At 38.5% G+C, this 25,110-nt stretch overlaps 1 protein-coding gene across 2 annotated transcripts in view; it reads left to right on the forward strand.

Annotated features, from left to right (window-relative positions):
* Positions 1 to 25,110, forward strand: part of TPP2 (tripeptidyl peptidase ii) — a 40,927-nt gene that overhangs the window by 4,273 nt on the left and 11,544 nt on the right. For both annotated transcript variants that reach the window (XM_059595562.2, XM_059595563.2), the window contains 22 exons: positions 1,326 to 1,476; positions 1,582 to 1,704; positions 1,996 to 2,079; positions 2,197 to 2,384; positions 2,506 to 2,680; positions 2,779 to 2,900; positions 2,997 to 3,076; positions 5,266 to 5,324; positions 10,252 to 10,406; positions 15,142 to 15,320; positions 15,509 to 15,621; positions 15,688 to 15,858; positions 16,279 to 16,407; positions 16,519 to 16,619; positions 16,710 to 16,827; positions 17,128 to 17,207; positions 18,692 to 18,764; positions 20,424 to 20,509; positions 20,599 to 20,650; positions 20,770 to 20,904; positions 21,075 to 21,146; positions 22,222 to 22,314. In XM_059595562.2, the coding sequence (XP_059451545.2) occupies positions 1,326 to 1,476; positions 1,582 to 1,704; positions 1,996 to 2,079; positions 2,197 to 2,384; positions 2,506 to 2,680; positions 2,779 to 2,900; positions 2,997 to 3,076; positions 5,266 to 5,324; positions 10,252 to 10,406; positions 15,142 to 15,320; positions 15,509 to 15,621; positions 15,688 to 15,858; positions 16,279 to 16,407; positions 16,519 to 16,619; positions 16,710 to 16,827; positions 17,128 to 17,207; positions 18,692 to 18,764; positions 20,424 to 20,509; positions 20,599 to 20,650; positions 20,770 to 20,904; positions 21,075 to 21,146; positions 22,222 to 22,314 (2,539 nt within the window). The remainder of the gene's footprint in view (positions 1 to 1,325; positions 1,477 to 1,581; positions 1,705 to 1,995; positions 2,080 to 2,196; positions 2,385 to 2,505; positions 2,681 to 2,778; positions 2,901 to 2,996; positions 3,077 to 5,265; positions 5,325 to 10,251; positions 10,407 to 15,141; positions 15,321 to 15,508; positions 15,622 to 15,687; positions 15,859 to 16,278; positions 16,408 to 16,518; positions 16,620 to 16,709; positions 16,828 to 17,127; positions 17,208 to 18,691; positions 18,765 to 20,423; positions 20,510 to 20,598; positions 20,651 to 20,769; positions 20,905 to 21,074; positions 21,147 to 22,221; positions 22,315 to 25,110) is intronic.

Raw genomic sequence — 25,110 nt, forward strand, 5'->3', positions numbered from 1 at the left:
AATGATCTTCCAAATGTAATGGAGATAAAAAAATATATTTTATTTAACTTGGGACGTTGAAAAGATAAACTGACCCCCTAGAAAACTATACACGTTTCCTCTTACAGTCATAGTTTAGTCCCTTTGCCAGAGTAGGATGTGTCTCCTATGGTATGATCCCAAGGTCTTTGGGCTTAAATAATTATGCATTAAAGGGATAAGAAGTCGTTATTTGCCATCGTCAAATTAATAATGAGACTTGTCTAGTAGGCATTAAAATTCCTTACTTGCAATTATTTGAAGCCTTGTCCATTAGGGACTAGGAACTTTGGGAGGTCTATAAATTGTAGTTCCCTGTCACTTATCAAAAGAAATAAATTGTAGTTCCCTGTGGGCTTATTATTTAAAAAATAAAAAAATTAAAGCTTTTTGATATGATCTCATGATTTTTGGGTTGAAATATTTGTGCATTAATAAGTAGGAATTCTTGTCCATTGGGGATTAGGAGTTTTGAGAGCTCTACAAATTTTAGTGTCCTATGGGCTTATTATTCAAGCAGTAAAAGTAAAACTGTCTTAGAGGGTTAGATCATCTCAAAGAGATCTAGGAGTTTAGATCCCCTTGAAGTGATCTCTCTTTTCTCTTTTTCTCCTATTTGATTTATTCATTTACAATTCATAGAACCCTAGGGTTCTGTTAGTTGGTATCATAGGATTGGCCTGGTGCATGCCATGGCTTCCGAAAACAATTTTCAATGGATTGATGAGACATAGTTGGAGGATTGAGGCAAGAATTATGGGCAAGGTTCGATCATGTGTTTGAGTAATTGTAGGGTTTTTTTTTTAAAGGATTCAATCAACAAATCTTTTGCCAAGAGTTGTCAAGAACTTGGTTCTGGCGCGTCCGCTATTTCTTTTGTTGGTGGTTCGAGTTCCTGAGTTTTTTGGGTCCCTTTAGTTCTTGGTGTTAAGGGAGGATGTTGCTGATGGTGTTTTGGAGTGGTTGATGCATTAGTATTTTGAAGGCACAATGGGCAGGTTCTTTGTTGAATCAAAGTTGTTTGACTACTTTTCCATCCATTCTAACTTCTGACACTGGTAAAGGAGCGTTTTTGTCACAAAAATGGTAGTTTGGTGGATCTTCATATCACACTTGGCAGTTTATGGAGTCAACTTGAAATATTGTGGTAATTCATGGGGCTTAAGTATATATTCCCCTAGTTTTTAGCAATTAATTATGTATTCTTGTTTGGTGTTCTAATTTTCAATTGTCTATAATTGGTGATGTTGGAGTTTACAGATCTTACTATTTGAATATTTTTAACTCTATAGAATCTAAATGTACAGGATTGAACGGAAGTTCGGTGTGTTTAGCAAATTAGATGCCTGTACATTCGTTGTTAATGTGTATGATGAAGGGAAAATTTTGAGTATTGTGACAGATTCCTCCCCTCATGCCACTCATGTTGCTGGCATTGCGACTGCTTTCCATCCAAAGGTACCATCAGATAATCTCATCTTATGTTTATCCATCCACTGCAATTTTTTTTCTTTTTATACAGTGTGAACCCTTATACCTTCTAATGTATGTGATTGTTTTTAGGAGTCCTTGTTGAATGGTGTTGCACCTGGAGCACAGTTAATTTCTTGTAAAATTGGAGATTCACGCTTAGGTTCCATGGAGACAGGGACTGGCTTGACTCGGGCTTTGATAGCTGCAGTGGAGGTGCGTTATGGTTTATTTATATTGACTACATATTTCTCTACAATGAACATTTGGAATTTTTTTTTGTGTTTTGCTACGGAAGATAGCACTGTGGTAACTTTGTGTGTGAGCCTTTTTTTCTGGTTGTGGGGGTGGGGGGGGGGGGGGGGGGGGGGTGTTGGGGGTGGGGGTGGGTTTGAAGTGGGTGTTTGTGCGTGTGTGTTTTTACTGTAATATGCACTGCAAGTGAATTACATTCAAGATTTGTTATGTTATATAATACATCTTAACCATGGTCAATGATTTTTGCAGCATAAGTGTGATCTCATCAACATGAGCTATGGAGAACCTACATTATTGCCAGATTATGGTCGATTTGTTGACCTTGTTAATGAAGTACCAAATCTTAACTCAGTGAACTCATGTTGGATGGTTATTTTTGTTTATTATTTTCCTTCTTTTGTCTTTCATGCTCTCTAATATGCTATAAACATCTGTTGTTTTTAAATTTAGGTTGTGAATAAGCATCGTCTGATATTTGTGAGTAGTGCTGGCAATAGTGGGCCGGCATTGAGCACTGTCGGTGCACCTGGTGGTACTACTTCAAGCATTATCGGAGTTGGTGCTTATGTCTCTCCAGCAATGGCTGCTGGTGCTCATTGTGTGGTTGAACCTCCTAGTGAAGGGCTTGAGTACACTTGGTAATAAACTTATTTTGTCTGGCTCTGAGCTTTAACATGAGTTCCCTGCTTTTGCTGCCTTTAGGTCTCTGTTTTGGCTTTTAAATTTGAGCGAAATATAATGGGCTTAAATTGCATGCAGGTCCAGCCGAGGGCCAACGGCTGATGGAGATCTTGGTGTCTGTGTAAGTGCTCCTGGTGGGGCTGTTGCTCCTGTTCCAACATGGACTCTTCAGCGACGAATGCTCATGAATGGAACATCAATGGCATCTCCATCTGCTTGTGGTGGAATTGCGTTACTCTTGAGTGCAATGAAGGTCTTTTGATTTGCTGTACTTTTAATCATGTTTTTGTCTTTGTGCCATCCTGCTGCTAGTTATGATGAAGCTTATGATATTTGATGTTTTCTAAGCAGGCTGAGCACATTCCTGTGAGCCCCTATAGTTTAAGGAAGGCTCTTGAGAATACAGCTGTTCATGTAGGTGGAATGGCCGAAGATAAACTAACCACTGGACAAGGGCTTATGCAAGTTGACAAGTAAGATTTTGTGCTCTTGACCTTTGTTCATTCGTAACTCTAAGACATAGTTTGACTTCTATAATCATAACTATCCAAAAAAATTCTTCATGACAGGGCATACGAATATATACAGAAGTCCCGAAATGTTCCGTGTGTTTGGTATCAAATAAAGATTAATCAATCTGGAAAATCAAGTAAGTTTAGGTTCTCTCCCCCTCTGCCACAGAATCTCTATGTGCTTCTAAAAGGAAGAGAATTTTTGCTTATGGTTTTTGGTTTATCAATAGTATGATATTTATTAAACCACCAATTATAAAAAAAAACTTAAAACTGATAGGATATAGTGAATTTAGTCATATAGTTAATATTCTAACACTTCCTTTCATTTTTGGGCTCAAATTCCCCTCAATAAGTGAGACCTAACATGTGTAATATAATTTAAATGGGGGCGAACTCTCCTTCATCTTGGAGCTTTGGGAATTAGGAGTTTGTTCAATTTCAATCAAGCCCTTTTTGGAAAGTGGTTATGGAAGTATGTTGCCGAGAGAAAGGGTTTTTGGTGACATGTAGTGTATAAAAAATGTGGTAGTTTGGTGGGTGATTGGTACTCTAGTGTTGTAACTGGACCCTATGGGTGAGTTTTTGGAAACATATTAGGAGGGGTTGGGATGACTTGTCTAGTTTTGTTTGTATCGAGATGGGTGATGGCTTTTGAACTAGGTTTTTGCATGATTTCTGGTGTGGGAATTGTTCTTTGAAGAAATAGGGATGCTATGCTGGTGGACTACATGTTTGGTCACAATGATGAGGTGCATTGGGACATGGATTTTATCAGATTGGTGCACGATTGGGAGGTGGATTTTAAATCTTCTATTTTCAATGCTTTGTATTCCGTTAGGATGGGTCAAGGAGATGGCGATAAGTTCTGTTGGATTTCTTCAGAAAGACGATATTTTGAGGTCAAAACTTTTAACAAAGTTCATCCCAACAATGATTTCTCATTCCTTTGTAAGAGCATCTAGAATTTTAAGGCTCCTTTAAGGGTGGCTTTCTTTTGTAACGATTCCGGGAAAAATGCTAGCCATATCTGCGCTACCACACCCAAAAGACTAGTCAGTTTGGAGCTTCCCAATAATCACTTATAAACCCAGTTTCACATAATAAGTAAGCAATGTGGGACTTAATACCCATGAGTCTCTTTATAAACTACTCACTCTATGTGGACCGGTGTGTTACAACACTTGAACAACATCTTTAGGAAAAATTCTCAATATGGATAATCTACGCAAGCATTACATTATAGTGATGGATTGGTCTTATATGTGTAAAAAGAGGGGAAAATTTTGATGACCTCTTTCTTCATAGTGTGATATTGTGAGAGAGTTATGGAATTTGGTTTTTCAGATGTTTGGAATATAGTGGGTTATGCCCTGACGTGGATAAAGCAAATCGACTTTGATTCTTGAATAATCCACATCACTTCTGCTTCGATTGTAACAAAAGATTCCTTTTTTATGTGGAAAAGGCCCTTGCCAATAATTATTATTTTATGTATGGACAATTCCTCAATATCTTGTTCATTTACAACAAAATATTTTCTTTGTGCGGCGGTAAAAAAAAAAGAAGCTTTTTTGGAGAGAGATACTATCTCACCAATCGAGTCACAGGTCTCTAACATATTCATACCTAACAATTTTCCACAAAGTGATAATGAAAGGTATAACATGTACAAATCTTTCCATTTTCCAATTCGATCCGATCCTTTCTTATTTAATGTGGTGCAAGGAATGCTCAAAGTTTTGAGGATTGTGAGAAGACGAGTTTAAAGTTACTACTTTTTTTTTCTTAAATGCCTCTTTGAGAGGATTTCTATTAACGTCCTCTTTAACTTTGTATATTTTTGTGCTCTCTTTCCTTGTTCTTGATCTTGTTGGTTGTTTTTCTCTTGTATATGTCTTGCGTACTTGGGTTGCATCCCCTACACTTTTAATGAACTAGCTTTACTTATAAAAAAAACTTGAAATGGGGTGAACTGTAGAGTCAGGGATTGAACTCAAGACCTTTGTTATAATATTGTGTTAAATCACCAATTATCCCATGAGCTTAATCTGATAATAAATAGTGAATTTAATCATTTAATTAATATTCTAACAAGAGTTTTTAAGATATCAAAAGTGATGGTTTTGTCTTGCCTATAATGGAGTATATATTGCCTCTTTCATGGGCTTGTTTTTGTTTATAAATCTTTCAGCAATTGTTCAACTAGTGACCATGACTTCTCCCAATTATGTCAATATTTAAGATTATTTATTTATTTATTTTAAATTCTTGAGTTTTGGTTGTGAAGTGAAGTTACATATTTTTTTATGTGATTTAACTGCAGGTCCTACATCTCGAGGCATCTACCTAAGGGAGGCTAGTGCTTGCCAACATTGTACTGAGGTGAGATTATTGATAGACTTTATGGACGTTAACTGTATGATATAATTATTTCTCTTTGAGACATGATCTAATGTTAATTATTTGGTTGCTTATCTATATTCCAACAAATGCTTCATCCATTCCCCATTGCTATTACTCTAGTTATTAGCTAAATGTTACCAAGTTAGTTCTCTTTCTATCCCAAGTATTGCTACTTTAAACTTTCCTCTATTTTCAAACATAAGAAGTATCTTTTGCTACTGCGAACAACATTTATAGTTTCTCTTCATGCCTTTTGCTATGCATCCGTCTGATTTTGTTATTTTGATGGCAATGCATTATTTTGTTATTTTGATGGCAATGCATTTTTGCTTTCCAAAAATCAGCATCATGAAGCGTGGTGGCCTTAAAGGTATTAAAGGTATCTTATAAGTTAGCTTTGTTATTATCCTTTCTTTGTAGAGGAGAAGGCTAGTGAAGTTGTAGAGCAACCCATTTCTCCACCTTCAGCACCCCCATCATTTGTTTGAGTACAATGAACTCTACCACCAGAGGAAGGAAGTTCAAGTGAAGGACCATGAAGCAAGTGGAGTCTTCAAGTAATATATGATATCACAGAAGAGGTAACAAAAAGATTAAATAATCTAACTTGTTCGACGCCAGAGAGAGACCAAGGAGACCCAAGGAGTAGTAGAACCAAACTGCATTGTTGTTGGCTTCGCTGGTGAAGGTGCACAAGGTGGGTGGCCGAAGATGGATTTTGTGGACGGTTTTATGTTGAGGCTAAAACGTTCGAGCTCTTGGTGGTTGAAGGGGCCTTTGTTCTCTGGCCGAAGGAAAGGAGAATGGGCTTGCCTTGTGTTCCGTTTTTGGGAATAATGTGTACTGCTTGGTTGAAGTCCACGGTGGAGGAGTTGGCTCGCATTTCTGAAACAAAGGAATTTATCAAGTTGTTTAGAGAGGGATCCAAGGTGTTTATTGTCTAGAGAGGTTCCAACAGGTCTGACCGGTTTCTAAAGGTGGCGGTGTATGTGGTGGGTGGTCGTGGATAACTCATCTTGTCCTTTGAGGCTCAAGAAGGGTGGGGATGGTGTCGTTTTGCCGCCAAACTTGGTAAGATGGTCTTCTTTGATTCCAAGGTTGGGAAAGGAACCACCTCCGTGGTGTTGCGTCAGCCGTCTGGTGTTCCCTCTTCGTTGGGGAAGGAGGCAGGGTTTGGGGTGGGTAAGGTTGCAACCCATCTTGGCGGGAAAGGGCCCACTTGTGGTAGATGGCTCTTCGTCATTTGCGGAGGTGGTGCACTCTATGAAAAATTTTTCAATGTTGGAGAGGTGATGACGATGTGTCTGGATGGTCTGTTGGACAAGAAGCAATCTGACATTGTTAGATCCATGGGTCAGAAGTTAGGGTTCATAGCTTGAGGATCGGTTTCTTCCCCATTTTGTGCTTTAGAGGATTATGCGATTTCTCAGGATGGAAATGAAGGATTTTGGGCTGCTTTGGGCATGGAAAGGTCATCTTGAACAAATCAAAGTAGAGGTTGACCGGTCCTTTTTGTGTGTGCTTGAAGGATTGGAGGTTTTTGGGCTGGGCCCTGAGCACCGTTCTTTAGTTGCTACCCAGAAGCCCACTTTTATTCCTAAGGGCTTGTTTGGGATTGCATTTGAGGGGTCTAAAAGTGCTTTTAACACTCAAAATCCGTTTAAAGAAAAAAATATGCGTTTGGTAAGAAAATAAGAAGCGCTTTTAATAGTCCAAAAAGCTTAAAAATGGCTAAAAAACACTTTTGGCAAAATCTTAAAAATGAAGCTTTTGTCCAAAAGCTCTTTTTGACTTAAAAGCTCTATTTCTCAAATGCAATCTCAAACATGCTCTAAGACCACTAAGCTTTGTAAGAAGGGGTGAAGTTGCAGGCTGGATTAGGCCTTTTCCTTGACTGCAAGCCCAACGCCAAGAGGGCTACCAAAATTGGGCTTAAACACGGGTCTTGTGTCTAAAGTGGGCTCTAGTGCGGGTTGTGGTTGCCCAAGTCCCCCTTCGCCTGGGTTGATGACTCTCCAAAGGCCTTGCTGGTGATTATGGCTGACGTGCGAGCTTCTCTGTACCCAACAATTACGTCTGGTGACTTCTGGCATGATGGGTCTGCTTCAGCTAGGTTGAAGTTGTCGGATGTTGCTGGTGGTCATTTCCAGCTCTCGCCGAGGCCGGTTCTCTCACCAGTAGGTTTGACATCCATGAACTAGCTGGCAGCTCAGGGTCTCTATTAGAACTCGTCGGAGATTTCATTCTCTGACTCCTTTTTTGCGTCCTTTGTCTCAGAGGGGCTTGGATATGGCCAATATGGCACTGGTTGTGGGTTCTAATTTTGATGTTTTGTAGTTTGATGCCTGCTCTGGCTAGGTTGAAGCTGTCAGATGTCGCCGGTGGCCATTCCTAGCTCTTGCCAAGGCAAGTGTTTGTCTTTGATTTTGTTGGGGATCTTTCCACATACTCGTTGGTAGGCCTGGCCTCCTAGAACTAGCCAGTGCATCTTTGCCAAGCATCCTTAATCTCCTCTGTGGTGCCTACCAGTCTGCTAGTTATGGGTAGGCAAGAAGTTGTGGTTGACGTTGCCATTTCCCCCACCAGCGCTAATCAAAGTTGGTTTTGTCTTGGGGGGGGGGGGGGGGGGGGGGGTTGAACAACACAAGGAAGGGAAAGGGAAAGATGCTGCTTTGTGTCTCGTGGATGAGATGGATGGGGGTGGTGATGGTGGAGTAATGTTTACAAGTTCTTCTTGAGTCCCTCCAAGAATGATATGGCTATTAAAATCACCATTAGGCTTGTGATTGATCATTATTGGATTTTGATCAAATGGTAATTTTAATAGTCACATCATTTTTGGAGGGACTTAAGAGAGACTTCTAGAATTACTCGTGATTGTGAGGTTGGAAAAGTCCTATTATCTCCTTTGTGTACCTATTCCCGTATTGTGATGGGTGAGACCGGCTAAGATTGGGTTGTGCAATGTGCGAAGGAGATCTATCCTGTTGTGGAGATTTCGCGTGTGCATCATGAGGAACGGTTTTTGGCTCTTTTGACACTTCTTGAAGAGGAACATCGTCTTGAGGTTTTGTCTTCTCTATCTAAACTTGGTATGAAAGGTAGTAGGGAGCTAAGATATTTAGAGTGCTCTATCAACTATGCCGCAAAGTTTAATGTTCTAGCTGCGGTAAAGGTAAGTGAAGGTACCTCTAGTGTTTTGAGGAAGCCCAGATTACTCTCCTAGAACATGAGAGGGTTGAATGAGGGGAGGAAATGTCTTGAGGGTTAGGACTTTGCTTAGAGATTGGAAGGTGGATATTGTTAGTTTTCAAGAAACTAAACTTGATGTTATGTCTTGTAGTGTTGTGTGCAGCTTATGTGGATGTAATCATGTGGATTGGTGTTGCTTGGATTCCGGTGGGGCTTGAGGGGGTATTTTGATTATGTTGGACAAAAGGGTGGAGAAGTAGATGAGTGTGTGGGGACTTCACCTTGGCTATTTCCTTAAGAACGTTGAACATCATTCCATTTGAGCTTTTGCGGGTGTCTCTATGGCCCTAATTCTGATAGGGATATAAGGCTTCTTTGGGATGAGTTGTCTGGTTTGCTTAGTTGGTGGAACCTGCCTTGGTGTACTAGGGGTGATTTTAATGTTACATGTGGATGCGGTTATTTGCGATATCCGCAGCCGTATCCGTAAAATGCGGATATCACTTTTAGATATCCGCATTCGCATCATGTTTTTACTAACTGCATCTGCGCGGTTATGGCAGTTATTATTCGCCATCCACATTTTAGGTATAGAGCCACATGCGGATGCAGATATTTCTTCCTTTCCAATTGGATTATTTAATAATATTTGTCGATGTTTCTACCTTTTTGTTTTGTTTTTTGTTTACACAGTTACATGAAAGATACATCTATAATATCTTGTGACTTCATGTTCTCCTTTTTGTTCTGCTTTTCTTACACTTTTCTCTATTGGAAAATTTGTCTCAAAAGTGTTCTTGTGTCCTTGTCCATGCAACATATTCTAACTCTACTTGATAGTGGTTGGCTATCCTACATGTCTATTGGCTCTGCTTGAGAACTGCAGTGTAGTAGGCTTGTTCTTGAATGCTCTTAGGACTCTTGTTTTGCCAGAAAAGTTATATGAAACTTGCGGTTTTCTTTGACATATTTAGTAAGCTTCTGATGTAACCTGAAATGCTACAACTTTTCTTTGTTGTGCACTGAATACGTAGGTGGAACTTTGAGTAATTTATATAGGTTTCTTGGCCTGGCTTATATTAATTGTACATCATTGGCATTGATTAATTATGTTTACGAGAATATGAGAATATGGTTTGTAAATTACTTATTAAGCATCTTGAAGTGGACTCTTGCGCATTTCCTTCCTTTTCACCCAGCGCAATTCTTGTTAATTCTGAGTGTGAAAGTGCTGCCCTAACTGTCATAATGCCCATTACATATTTTAGTGTTGTGTTTTGAACTAAATTCATTACGTATCTTTCTTCTTTCAATTTAGAATAAAAACAAGAAAGATAATGGGATATATCAAACAACTGAAATAAGTTAATCAATTGTGGTGAATTTTTTCTTGTTTATCTTTCTGAGTACTAGTTGGCGTCTGCATATTGTTGTAATCACTACTGCTTATTTCAAAGAAATCATCTTTTCTTTATGCAGTACTTTGTGAATTATAATTATCACTATCTATTGTATTGAATTTCTTTTTGTTACATAATGTTTTGTCCTATGTTGTATGAGATATTCATAGTTGCTTCTGTATGTTCATACCACTTCTGTTTCATTCCTTTACTTAGGTTGAATAAATCTCTTGGCAAGAATTTTTTCTGTTTACAATGTTATATTTCCACTGCATCTCTCATTTGTACAGCAACTAAAGTAATATCCTTGACAGTGGACAGTGCAAGTTGAACCGAAATTTCATGAAGATGCAAGTAATTTAGAAGAATTGGTTCCTTTTGAGGAATGTATTGAGTTACATTCCAGTGAAAAGGCAGTGCTGAGGGCTCCGGACTATCTCCTTCTTACTCATAATGGGCGTAGCTTCAAGTCAGTTAGCATTATTTCACCTTTCCTTCTTCTTCCTAAGTATCCATATATATGTTAAATTGTACATGTTATTTCTCTCATTTCCCAATATTCTCTTTTGCTTTTAGTAATTATTTTCTGATGGAATTAATGCCTCAAAATCAATTGTTGCGAGCATGTAGACTTAGTAGTATGTGGCTTGAAGTATGTTACAGCTTTAATATTCAATGCATGGATTCATGCAATGTTGTAGGTGTGTGGATGTGGGTGGTGTGCCTGTCATTCTTTTTCTTTTTTTCTTTCTTTTTTTTTTTTTGGTTGGGGATGGTACTGCTCCCGTTAGCAGCTGTGTCCACTCCTTGGGAAGCCAAATTCCTGGAAGCAAGCCGATAGTCAGTGTTGAGCTCTTATATGCATTCTTGCATCTAGTTTAAGAATTGAAGTTTGCTAGATGTGGCTTCTATTGGCCTTCTCATGAGGTTGATTATGAGAATCCTTTCAATGGCTGAAAGTTGGATCGTTTTCTTGGGTAGAAATTGTTTAATATGCCAATTGTTACAAGGTGGGAATACATATTTGAAATGGAAAATTCTCTGTGACAGATGCGTGGTGGTATTTATGATTTGTTTCATAGTGAATGTAATTTATTCACTTTCTGAAGTTGATTTTGAAAGAGCTCAGTAATAAAGCAAAATTTGAATAAGGTATTAGAGCACTAGCAGCAGATGCCTTATATGGCATTCCCTTCCCTATGTTTAGGGAAAAAAGAGAAAAATCCACAAAAACACACCCACGTCAATAGTCCTAAATTTAACCTACCCCAAGGGGTAGCTACAGTGTTTCTCAATGCATTGGGAAACACTGTAGCTACTAAATGCTTTATTTTAATGATAAAATACTACAAGTCTCTCTCCTCTCTCCTCTCACGTTTCTCGATCTTTTCTTCCTCCACTCTTCTTCTTCTTCACAGCACTTCCATCTTCCTCTCCGCCTCTCTCTCTATCTCTCAAGGAACCAGATCTCTATCTCTCATGTTCTCTCCTCCCCCATTCTCAGTCAAGAACATAACTGAACAAATAAAAATAAATGAAGACCAAACTTTTCAAAATGATGAAACCCATAAATTCCTCAAAAAGAACAAATCACAAATCCACAAAATCATCAACCAAAAAACATTGAATATTCCACCACTCGAAATCAGTTATGGAGGAGGAACCGGAGAAGTTGTGGTAAAAAATTTCCCTATCGAAGAAGGAGATGGTGGGAATCATGTTGAACGACCACGAAATTTCAGAGCTTGAAAAGAAAGGTAAATCAACAAACAAAAAAAATATCAGAACCTAGAAATCAATGCAGACTAGAGAGAGAGATTGAGAGATAGAGATGAGAGAGAGAGAGAGAACGCAGATGGAGAAGAGAGAGACGGGGAGAAAAGGGACATATTTTTCTAGAATAGAAAAAAGAAAGGGGAAAATACATTTTACCCCCCCTGAACTATCCACCCATTTGCACTTTTACCTTCAATGTTTAAAACGTGACACTTAACCCCTCCAAACTTTCAAATTGTTGCAATTCGATCATTCTGATTTTTTTTTTTTTTTTTTTTTTTTTTTTTCCAAAATGCCCCCATCCCAAGTTAAAAAAAAAAAATTTTATTTAAAAAAAAAATCAAAAAAAAAAAAAACCAAAAAAAAGAAAAAAAGAAGAAGAAAAGAAGAAATGTGCTGGGGTGGCCGAACCACCCCCGGCCACCCCCTATGGGATGGTTTGGCCACCCCCTAGGGCCAAACCCTCAAATTTGTTTTTGAGGGTTTGGCCCAAGGGGCGGCCGAACCACCCCATAGGGGGTGGCCGGGGGTGGTTCAGCCACCCCAGCACATTTCTTTTCTTTTTTTTTTGGAGCCACCCCCTAGGGCCAAACCCTCAAAAATGGTTCGGCCACCCCCAGACGGCCAGCCTGGGGGTGGCCGAACCACCCCCTGGCCAAACGGGATGGCCGGCCACCCCCACCCCAGCATATTTCTTCTTCTTCTTCTTCTTTTTTTTTTTTTGGTTTTTTGTTTTTAAAATAAAATATGTGATGGAGGCATTTTGGGGAAAAAAAAGTCAGAATGGTCGAATTGCAACAATTTGAAAGTTTGGGGGGGGTCAAGTGTCACGTTCCAAACATTGTGGGTAAAAGTACAAATGAGGGGATAGTTCAGGGGGTAAAATGTATTTTCCCCAAAAAGAAAAGTAAAATAAAAAAAATATTATTTTAATGATACAAGGAAGATTTAGAGAATTTATTGTGGGGTGTATTTAGATAGGGAACTAAAAAGTAGTTTGGTTCCTTAAATTTAAGGAAAATGATTAGGTATTTGCTGCTAGTGCTGTCAAGGATGTTGCATTACAATACTAGAAACTTTTTTGTGTCTGTTCTCTATCTTATATCTTTATGTATCACATAGTGGCAAAAACATCAAAACATTGTTTAGCCTGTTTTTGTTTATTAGTGAAAATCATAGATTAGAGTCAAATGCCTCTGTAATTCTGACCTTGGAGTAATCCCATAATTTATAAAAGCTATGGCCTTGTTTGGGAATGCGATTTTTTGGTTTTGAACTCAATTCATTTTTGAATTTTTTTTGAGTGTGAATATCGAGGAGAAAAAAGAGTTGAGATTATGTTTGGATGGTAATTGATAAAATTAAGTAAAAATATATATAATTTAAAAAAATATTAGATATTAAAAAAAAAAAAAATTAATTAATTAATTTTTAAAATTAGGGGCAGTTTTGAACCAACCCTAGGGGTTGCTGGACCACCACCGAGGGGTGGATCAGCCACCCCCAGGTGTCTAAAGGTGGCCGAGCCACCAAGGGGTGGATCGGCCACCCCCAAAACTAATGGGGGTGGCTCCCAACACGAGCCACCCCAAAAACTGCTTAGTCAGCCCCAACGGCTACTTGGGGGTGGTCCATCCACCCCTAGTGGGTGGATTGACCACCCTCGAAGCTAATGGGAGCCACCCTCAGCTGCTACTTGGGGGTGGTTTGCCACCCCCAAATTAGACGAGGGTGGGGGTGGCTCGGTCACCCACCATTAGGGTGGTCCGACCACCCTATGTATATTTATTTATTTTTTAAAATCTTTATTTATAAATTTTATTAATTGGGTTGAGAATTTTTGAGTTAAGTTGAAATTTTTTGAGTTGAGTTTAAAAAATTGCCAAACATGAATTTAGAAAAAGAGATGGAAAATCTAGTTTCCCAAACAAGGCCTAAACCTTCCATCTTGTGTACCATAATACATACAACGGATACAGAGACACATTGCCTGCAAAGTGTGGTCAAAAGCACGATTTGAGATATGCATTCCACCAGTTTGTTAAGTGATATTTCGTTGCATTACTGATATTCATGATTAGATTTAAGTTTTTGAAGAAAGTAAAATCCTAATTAGCTTAATTCATGACTCAATTTAAGTTTTTTAGTAAGTAAATATGATTAACTTAAGTTATGAGATAAATGTCTAAAAGGGCATCTAATTTTTTGAAGATGATGATAAACCTATATTACAATAAACATTTGAGTGAATCTATGTATAGATTGTAGAAAGCATTGAGATTTTAATTAAGTTATTTGATCTCATTGGTTTTTAAGCATGAATTCAGTTCCCTTTATCTGAAGTCAGACTACAGTTGACACTTTGTGTCTAGATTACATGTTCTCCAAGTACGATAATTAATGAAGTGCGTTCATTGTGGCTTTTCCAGTAGCATATTGAATCTTAGATCACTGTAGAAAATGTTTTCCCTTGCAAATTATGCGGTTGATCATTTTCTCAAATTATGTTTCTGATAATATTCTGTTGGCTCTTTTGTTTCATATATTTTCCCCTCTTCCTTTATTATTTAATCTTTTTTTTTTTAGATATATATTTTCCCTATTTTTGGAGCATTAGGTTGTGTTATTCTACTAGAAATGTATGTGCCCGTGGGGGACTGACCTGAGCTATAGGCAAAGGACTTTGATAGGCAGCATACAGCACTTGGACATAAAATAGCTTTTGAGTCTGTATGTTGAATTATTAATGGCTATAATCTGTTTGATTAATCATTTCATGGAAGTGTGACAATCTTGAATTACATTTACCAGTTTTTCATAAGAATTTAGACAGACTTGAGTTGGAGGGATGCCCTATAATTAAAGCTTGACTGATTGGATGGTTAATATTGTACAATTAAGACTATATTAATGATGGTAGACGGTAGACGAGTCCTACTGGCTGGAAACTGCATTTGACTTTTGCACAATGAACTTCCTGGCATGGTGACATGCAGGAGATGCTCTTGCAGCCTCCAAGATGGGACTTTAATCTATTATCCTGTAAAACAGATCCTAGCTCTTATTATTCTAGAAATTGTTTAAACAGTGACACCCATCAGGTTGTAATGTTATGTCACTCCCGAGCGTATTGTATGTTAAATTTGTGATTGGTTAAACCACCATTAGTTCTTGCTTACTGAATTGGCTAGAATGCTTTTATAATCATTATGCAGACACCAAAGTGAGTACAAACAAGTGCACATATATAAACCTGAGCGCAAGCAGATCAGTGGTGGTTTTGCTGAGCTGCTAATCTGTTACCTTTATGGCTATTGTTGTTTTGTGATTTGAGAAGTTTATCCTTTCAAGTTTGTTGTAACTTTAGTCTTAATGCTGAATGGTAATCACTTCTACTAAATAATTTCAAGTTCTTTCTGTCTCTTCAGTATAGTTGTGGATCCTACCAATCTGGGGGACGGTCTGCACTATTTTGAGCTCTTTGGGGTTGATTGCAAAGCACCATGGCGTGGGCCTCTGTTCAGAATCCCTATAACTATCACTAAACCTATGGCTGTAGTGAATAGGCCTCCTCTAGTTTCATTTTCAAGGATGCCATTTCAGCCAGGTGTAGTGTCAACTGTCTTTTTCTCCTGTTTGTTGTTACCATGGTTGTTACTGTGCATTTGACTGTCTTGAAATTGCTTCTTTAAAGGCAGGAAAATTCAACAAGTGGTCCTTCATCTAGTTTCTGGTCGTACTTTAATAACTGGAACTAATTCATTTTTCTCTTTCATGGATGTACTGCATTATTAGGCCACATAGAAAGGAGATTTATAGAAGTGCCACTTGGTGCTAGTTGGGTTGAGGCAATGATACAAATATCAGGATTTGATACAACTCGAAGATTCTTTGTTGATGCTGTTCAGGTACAGTATTTGATGAGAAATTCTATCAGCTGTCTAAACCTGCTTTAACATTTTTGAAATTTCCAGATTTGTCCTTTACAAAGGCCTAAAAAATGGGAGAGCGTTGTAACATTTTCTTCTGCTGGGACAAAAAGGTTTGCCTTTCCTGTTGTGGGTGGTCGGACAATGGAGTTGGCCATTGCTCAGTTTTGGTCAAGTGGCATAGGAAGTCATGAAACCACTAATGTTGAATTTGAGGTAGCATGCTTTTATCAAAACTTTGGATATATTGTGAATCTTTGAAGTTCTTAAAGTTTTCCAGCTTCACCATTTTTCTCCATTTGGACGTCTCTTTATTTATTGTGTTGTTTGTGGCTCACTTTCTGGGCATTTGGTCTTGAGTTAGCTGTATGTATTGCTTCCTTTAGCCAGCTCATGTGCACTTTTTTTACTGGAAATGGTTCTTCTAATCTCCAGAACATGTTCAAATATTCTCATGTTTCCTTACAGATCAGATCCTCCACTCCTTTTTAAAAGTTTTATTTTTGAATGAATTTTTTGTCGCAGCATGTATTCCTTCTGGTAAATTTAGGGTTATCATGTCTATTGTGATTTCTTTAAGAGCGGTAGAATTCTTCTGGATTCACTATACATGTGACTTTTATATGAAATTCCTAGGTCGTGTTTCATGGGATTGACATCAATAGAGGGGAAGTATTACTTGATGGAAGTGAAGCACCCACCAGAATTGATGCTGAAGCACTATTAGCATCTGAGAAACTTGTACCTGCTGCCCTTCTTAACAAGGTGATTGGTCACCTTGTACAGATGATGGGGGTCATATATCTTCATTAATGAATAATTTTTTTTTAATGCTGTCAATTGTACTGAAATAGCTTTTACCTTTCTTTGTTCCAGATAAGAACTCCATATCGTCCTATTGAGTCTAAACTTAGTGCCCTTGCAACGAATCGTGACAAGCTACCTTCAGGCGAACAGATTCTAGCACTGACATTAATGTGAGTTATGGTGTGATTTTTGTTAATTTCCTACTTCATTTGGCTTCGTTTTGAGATTATATTGATCCATTTATTCTTCTAATTCTTCAGTTACAAGTTCAAATTGGAAGATGCAGCTGAAATAAAACCTCAAATACCATTACTTAACAACCGCATATATGACACTAAATTCGAGTCTCAATTTTATATGATTTCTGACACAAACAAGGTACATAGACATTTCATTATAATGAAATTCTGTAATGCTTTTATTTGAAGTTAGGGGGTATAATTTCCATTCTCAAATGCAATCCTTTTGAATTAGTTACATACGCTCAAATAATAATGCTGTACTTGTATCGCAAATCCATATTCTGAAATTTGAGTGCCATGGCGATTGATGAAGTTTATCTTTTATATTCTAGCAGTCTTTTCATTTCCTTTTTATTTTTGTTCTGATGGTAGTTTACTTCCTATTTCCCTGTAGATATGCTGACTCAATTTCCAATTTTTTCCTTTACAATTGTAGCGTATATATGCAATAGGTGATGTCTATCCAAAGTCTTCAAAACTTCCTAAGGGAGAATATAATCTACAGTTATACCTAAGGTATGGGCCTCTAAGGCAGTACATAAAGTGCATGCAAGCACATACTCTTCCTTCTCTCTCTTGCTCTTTCTTTCTTTCTTCTTTTTTTAGTGAAATTTGTGCCTACTCGGGCTTGATTTTGCTACATAAATTTATTAGTCTGGTTTTTCTTTTTAACGTAGAAGATGGTAATATCTTGGTAAGGAAACCATATAAACCACAAATGATGGCTCTGTCTTCTTTAGGGGTGGTTACCAACCCCTTCAGGGCAGAAATCTATGTTTTCTGAATAACTTTTGAGTGATATGTGCAATCGAGTTATAAAACTTGTTGGAGGTGATGAACAATGTTAAATTACTACTTATTCCAAAAACTTAAGCTGATAAGAAGAGATAAATTTAATCATTTAATCAATACTTTAATTAATCAATAGAAACTTAACTAAGTGTTGATAAGAAGCCATGGCCCTCCTTAGTTTTCATATTTTTTCTTAATTTTTTTATTATATATATAAATTAGACTTGATCCATCACTTATATTTTAATCCCTTGGATGAAAAAAATTGGTTACGTCCCTGATTACAAGGAAGGAGAGCCATGCTATCTGAGGGGGTTGGAAATGGAAAGCCCGTTACTGACCTTGAGCTGAATTCTGTGTTTACTGCACAGTGTCGGAATTCTCGAGTCAGCTCGGGGTCCGGTTTACCATCGGAAATTCCTTTAAAAAAAGTTTCTATTTGTTTGGTTACCGAAAGGAGAACACAAATGAAAACGAATTCCATTCCTTACTGAACTCTTTGTATACATATCAACCAGAAAAGAGAGAAGAACAAGTCCTGAAACAACCAAAGCAAATACCACCCGCCCATCTCAAATTCAACACGTAATCGAACCAAAATTCCAATATAACCATCCCCACGAGCCCACATCCAAACCAACTGTAACGAAAACACCACCAATGTGTGTGTGTGTGAGAGAGAGAGAGAGAGAGAGAGAAACCATCTGGTAGATTGGCCCAAAAGGGGGCGGCAGGCGGCCGCAGCGAAGAGAGAGCGGAAAGGGAGTGGGTGAGCAGTGTGTGTGTGTGAGAGAGAGAGAAGTTTTTTAGCCTTTTAGGTTGGGGTTTTTTGGAATACTTATCACCCTTATTTTTTTTTAATTAAATTATCAGGTCGTGTTGGAATTCTTGTTTCTGGTGAAATGGATACTGAATTCCACCCTGACCCAGCCAGAAATCCAAAACTGGTTACGAAACCTGATCTTACCCGAGTCAGGAGCTGACCAGGTGGTTTGGGTTTGTGTGGGTTTTGCCCAGCCTAGTTTTCTTTTCCTAATTTGAGCAACCTGGTATTTTCTTAGAACACCAATATTGGTGTAATCCTTGAAAGCTGCAACAGCTTAAAGTAGACTTATTTTACAATTGAAGAACTTCTGAAGAATTTGAAATATAAGTGGTGCTTCCACCCTCCCAAGTTCCTTTCTCTCATGGCAATTATCTTATTCCAGGCATGACAATGTGCAGTATTTGGAAAAGTTGAAGCAGTTGGTCTTGTTCATTGACAGAAAGTTGGAAGAAAAGGTGATACGTCATGTTCTTTAAATAGCTGTCACAGTCTATGAAGAATGTTTTGCTTTGATGTTTCAAACATCTGGTTTAGCGTTATACTTCAGCAATTTATTTCATGCATTTTGCTTATCTTATTTGTATTATGTTGTGCTTACTCAAACCTCTAGTTTTCTGCCTTTACTTTATCTAAAGAATATTTTTTGACTGGAAATTGAAGTTTTGTTGAAGTAACATAAAGTAGCATGCCCTTCAAATCTGCTGAGTGTCCCCTTAAAACTAGCCTTAAAGCCTGTGCAGGATTATGTTTAGAATTCCTTCCTCCCATGGTTGAGCCTTTCTATATCATACATTGGTTGACACTATTTGGTGGCTATGTTATTTAATTTATAAAATCTAGCTAAACTATCTGGTTACTCAGTTATCGGTGCTCTCTCGGGCTTTGCTTTTGCTATGATAAAACTGTTAGGGAAATTGGATATTGAAATTTATCTACCATTGGGCATATATTTTGAAAGAGTAATTCTATTCATTACCCTCAATCCCCCCAAAGCCAATATGGCATGGTCCCCTAACCAAAAAGCTAATCTCCGTGCGCCAAATGCTATGGGAGGCCACGCCAAATACGCTTTTTTGGGGGGGGGGGGGGGGGGGGGGATGGGTTAATTTTGACCCTTCCTGGTTTGCTCTTGTTAGCTAATGTGTTCCGCTTAATGAGCAGACCGTGTGGGGGGGGGGAATAGGACTGTACACGGCCTCCTATGGGTGGAGATCATCCATTTTCTGCCACTGTATCCACCTCCAGTGGATTTCACCATCCAGCCACCCGTCAGCAGGAGGCGGAGTCCATCCGTATCCACACACGGGCGGTCGGACAATTTCACTTAACTGCCTGATATGTATTCACCAAATTATTCTTATTGTCACCTTACCCTAATCAAATCTATTTATGTGGTAGTCCTTGGAGTGGGGCAAGTTTCTTAGCACACTGTACTCCCTGTTACATTTGAATTATATGCAAACATGTGTGCAAGCGCACACACAAATACACATACATATGTGATACAAACTTTGCATGGGGCTAGGAATTTGTCCATATATGATTGTGTTGGTGCTGAATAAGGTGACTATTTTTCAGAAGATCTTTGCTATTTATAACAATGAAAAGCAAGCGATTTAACCAGTTCTGTGTAGGGAAACTTCCGAGGGTGCGGTGCACGGGATCGGGGTTTACTCAGTAGGGGTGGGTTTGAAGGGCCCTGCCTTGGAGAGGTTCCCCGATGTCAAAAAAAAAAAAAAAAAAAAAAAATTTATAACAAGTTCTTGTGTACTTCATGCTTTTATGATGTGTGAGGTCTTCATGGGGTTTAATAACTCCGTGAAACATTGAAACTGTTACTATTTAGGTTAATCTCTGTTTGATATAAGAAGTATTTAAATAATATTGCAATTTAAAAATTTAACATGGATTGTATTAAATAATCTGTTTCTGTTATTTTAGGTATAAGATCTATGTTCCAGTGTTTCAAAGAGGATAGTTTAAAATTATTAATATCTTCACTGAAATGACCAGTGCGGATGAGGAGTTTTTTAGTAAAGGCTTATGCAGCCAACGATGCGGAGTGCACATTTTAAATTTCTATTAATTTTTCCAGTGGTTTGTTTTTAATCCAGGATGTTATTAGATTGAGCTTTTTCTCTCAACCAGATGGCCCTGTTACAGGAAGTGGCAGCTTTAAATCCTCAGTTTTAGTTCCTGGGTATGCGCCTGAATGATTTAGTTGTATGGTTTACATATGTTATTATCTTCATATGGTAGTTATTTTAACTTAATGCATTCTTTTGGTAGAATAAAAGAAGCAATTTATTTGGGGCCACCATCCAAAGACAAGCTTCCAAAGGTACTGCGTTCTCCAGTTTTGTTTTCCACTTAAATATAAGTGCAGAAGGTGTTAAACAATGCTTGTAATATTTTTGTAGAATTCTTACTTATCAAAAAAAAAAAAAAAATTTTTTGTAGAATTCTCCACAAGGATCTGTATTGCTGGGAGCAATCTCATATGGAAAGCTATCATGTGGTGGTCAAGAAGGGGGGAAGAATCCACAAAAGAACCCTGTGTCCTATCAGCTTTCTTATATAGTGCCACCAAATAAGGTTGAAAAACATGCTGTGATGAATTCTTCTCGTGTCACTTGTAATGGTGTAAAACAATAGTGTAAATTTGGTTATGCAACTGTCTGGGCTTCAGTTGCTTGTGATGTTATTCTTGTCCTTTTATGTCCTAACTCATGTCCATTTGTCATTTCATTAAATACTTTTGATAGCTCGATGAGGACAAGGGAAAAGGTTCTTCCTCAACCGGCACCAAGACTGTTTCTGAACGTTTAGAAGAAGAGGTATGCGAGGCACAGGAGTGAAATCTTTTCATATGATGTGGGTTTATGAAAGCTTTACTGATTAGTTTACTTTTTTGCATCTATTGTATCGATAACTGTCAATTCGTGTATCATATGGAGTACTTCTTTGTTTCTCAGGTTGCTTATGTATCATAATGAACACCATAAATTGAAATACATTCTAAAATATGCAATAAGTATGAAAAGTTTATTCTTGAACATCCTTCGTATTATTTAATGCTGTAAATTTGGACTCTTTATACGATACATTTTCAAAATCTGATTCCACTTTGAATTGCTTCAAGTAGGAATTAAAAAAAAAATCTATAAAATTAGTGCGTCTTTCAGTTTTTTCCCAAATATTATGTAATTTAAACTTGTTTCCTAGTTTAACTTTGTGCTTTCTTTCTTTAGTTACAGAATTCCCGGGTAGCTTAAACTGTTTCCATTCTTGCTTTCTCCTAAATTTTATTGCTTATCCACCAAAAGGGAAAATAAAATTTTGAAAAAACCGCAAATCTATATTGCCATGGCGAATGTGACATTTGGTCATAAGTATTGACGAGAAGATAGGAGTGGGCTCGTTTTATTCTAAGGATATGTATTAATGGTGCTAATACATATCCTTATAATACATTTGCTTTATAATACATTTACTTATCAAAAAAAAATATGTATTAATGGTGCTAATACTTGTCACCATGGAGACTTCCCTTTTTCCACAGAAAAGGCATAAAAAGCAAAAATGCTTTCTTTTAACCTTTGTATCAAACAATTATATATAGTCTCGTTAGAATGTGGAATAGCGTAACTTATCAAAAAAAAAGAATGTGGAATAGCGTATTATTTGTATTAGAATTTTTATATGACACAGGACATACACATGACAAACTTATATTATTGCTTTTGAAACTGATAGCAAATTTATGTTGTGAGTTCCTTCACTTCTCTATGATCTTGTTCCCGTGTATAGCCTCTTGTTTTGATTTAATTTTCCAGCCTGTTAGATTGTGAATTTCCCAGTTTTTCCTTATCTTGGTTAAACAGAGACATGATGCTGTTATTTGTGAATCAGGTTCGAGATGTGAAGATTAAAATTCTTTCAACCCTAAAGCAAGACAGTGATGAGGAGCGCTTGGAATGGAAAAAGTTCGCTTCCTCTCTCAAGGTTAAAGCTTGTCATACTTTGAGTGAAAGTTATTATTGTTATCTTTTTTTGATAAGTAATAATGCATTAAAGAGCACAGAGGGGTGCAATCCAAGTACACAGGGAGAATACAAGAGAGCGACTAAGCTGGGGAGAAAGAAGAAGAGAACATAAAGAGGAAATCAGGAAAATTAATCACTAAAGGAGCTCCGATTCACACATACAACATCGATTAATCACCACAATACCTCTCTTCCGAACATTATCCAATGTGAGAGATTTCCCAAGGGCAGCCGACTAAGCAAAAAAGGCCACTCTCGAAGGAGCCTTTAGGCGCCAAATACTTTTCCAAGGGAAGTGGTTGAACTCTTTTGAGACAAGCATCCTATAAAAAGAGTGAACCTCAAACTTCCCTCTTCTTGAAGGGGTCCACCACATTCGATCCTCCCCTTCCCCATGAATCGATGACGAATACAAGAGCAAGAAGAGAGAGGCTAAGACCATCTCCTCCCAATCATGAATTCTACGGGTAAAGGTAACATTCCAGTGAACCATACCATTAAAACACTCCCGGATATCCGCAATGGAAGCATCCTTATTGCTAGCAATATTGAAAAGACGGGGAAAAGCTTCCTTGAGGGACATCTCGCCACACCAAATATACTCCCAAAATTTGACTTTCACCCCCAGTCCAGGATCAAATCTAAAATGGCACTGAAACGACCTCCAACCCTTACAAATGTGTTTCCATAACCCCACCCCATGCGTTCCACGAGGAACTTTAGAACGCCAACCACCCCAATCCACCCCATACCTTGCCACCAAAATACTTCTCCACCAAGCATCTTCCTCATTTGCAAATCTCCATAACCATTTCCCCAAAAGAGCTTGATTAAAAAGACGCAAACTCCGAATCCCTAGACCACCCTTAGCAATCGGAGAACAAACCTCGTGCCAACTGACCAAGTGGAACTTAGGCTCGTCGTTGAAACCCCCTCATAAAAAATCCCGTTGAATCTTCTCAATGTGATTCGCCACAGAAGCAGGTATGGGGAAAAGAGACAGAAAATAGGTGGGAAGATTGGATAAGGTACTCTTGATGAGAGTGAGCCTCGCCCCCTTGGATAGATACGAACGCTTCCAAGGGGCCAACCTTCTAGCGATCTTCTCCAACATATCATCCCAAATAGCCAAAAGCTTGAACGATGCCCCTAGCAGAAGACCCAGATACCACAATGGCAAAGAACTAGTGCCACAACCCAGAATACCAGCCTGCTCCCCCGTCTCCACAGAACCTCCGACTGGGTCCAAGACAGATTTGGCCCGGTTTACTTTTAACCCTAAGACTGCCTCGAAGCCAATAAGGAGGGCTTTAATAAATCTAACTTAGTCAGGAGCGGCCCCACAAAAAACCAGCGTATCATCAGCAAAAAGGAGGTGAGAAAACAATTACCCGCTCAGGCTCTCTAGCACCCACATAGAAGCCGTTGATGAAACCCCTATTGATAGAAGCATTAATCATCCTACTGAACGCCTCCATGACCATAATGAACAAAAAAGGCGAAAGAGGATCACCTTGTCTCACCCCACGTGAACTCTCAAAGAAACCGGAGGAAGAGTCATTAATCAACACCGAGAACCGCACCGACGAGATACAATGCTCAATCCATGTACACCATTTCTCATCAAAACCACACCTCCTTAACAAGTAGATTAAAAACTTCCAGTTCATGTGATCATAAGCCTTCTCCATATCCAGCTTACACAAGAGGTCGGGATCCCTAGATCTAATACGGCTGTCCAGGCATTCATTGGCTATAAGCACCGAATCCAAAATATGTCTTCCTTGGACGAAAGCATTCTGCGGGTTAGAAATCACCCGATTCATAACTCTCATCATTCTATTGGCTAAAACCTTCGCAATAATCTTATAGATCCCCCCCACAAGGCTGATAGGGCGAAAATCTTTCAGATCGGAAGCCCCATGCGACTTCAGGATAAGAGCAATAAACGTAGCATTAAGGCTTTTTTCGAATTTACCTCGGTCATGGAACTCTGCAAAAACAGCCATGATGTCCAGTTTGATCATCTCCCAGCAATCATGGAAGAAAGCCATAGAGAAACTATACGGGCCTGGAGCCTTGTCCCTATCCATTTTTTTGACCACCTCCCACACCTCCCTTTCCTCAAAGGGAACTTCCAGACTAAAAGACTCATCCACCTCCAACATATCGAAATGGAGATTATCCAACCTCGGTCTCCAACTAAGAGTCTCTGTGAAGAGCGACTCATAAAAGCGAGTGATATGATTACTAATAGCCTCTTGATCAGAAGTACTAGTGCCATGAATGTTCAAAGACTCAATATAATTCTGTCTTCGGTTGGCATTAGCGATCCGATGGAAGAATTTTGTACACTTATCGCCCTCTTTCAACTAACGGATCTTAGATTTTTGCCTCCAATTGATTTCTTCTTGAAGAAAGGGAAGATTCTAGCTCTATTGCGAGCGCCCTTTTCCTCGATCTCTTCCGTAGATAGACCTCTCTTCCTCCACACTCTCCAGGGCTTTAAGATCTTCCATACGAGCCTTAATACAAACCCCCATGTTGCCAAAATCTTGAGCATTCCATCTTTTAATATCCCACTTAAGAGCTTGTATCTTTTTAGAAAGAATGAACCTCGGAGTACCCTGAAAATGATACGAGTCCCACCAGCTGCGCACTTTATCCACAAAACCCTCCACTTTGAGCCACATATTCTCAAATTTAAAAGGCCTTTTGCCTCTTGAGTAAGGATTGTAGTCCAAAATAATAGGAG

The sequence above is a fragment of the Corylus avellana genome, chromosome 5 (assembly GCF_965113065.1).
Source record: "Corylus avellana chromosome 5, dhCorAvel1.hap1.2, whole genome shotgun sequence".
Taxonomy (NCBI): domain Eukaryota; kingdom Viridiplantae; phylum Streptophyta; class Magnoliopsida; order Fagales; family Betulaceae; genus Corylus; species Corylus avellana.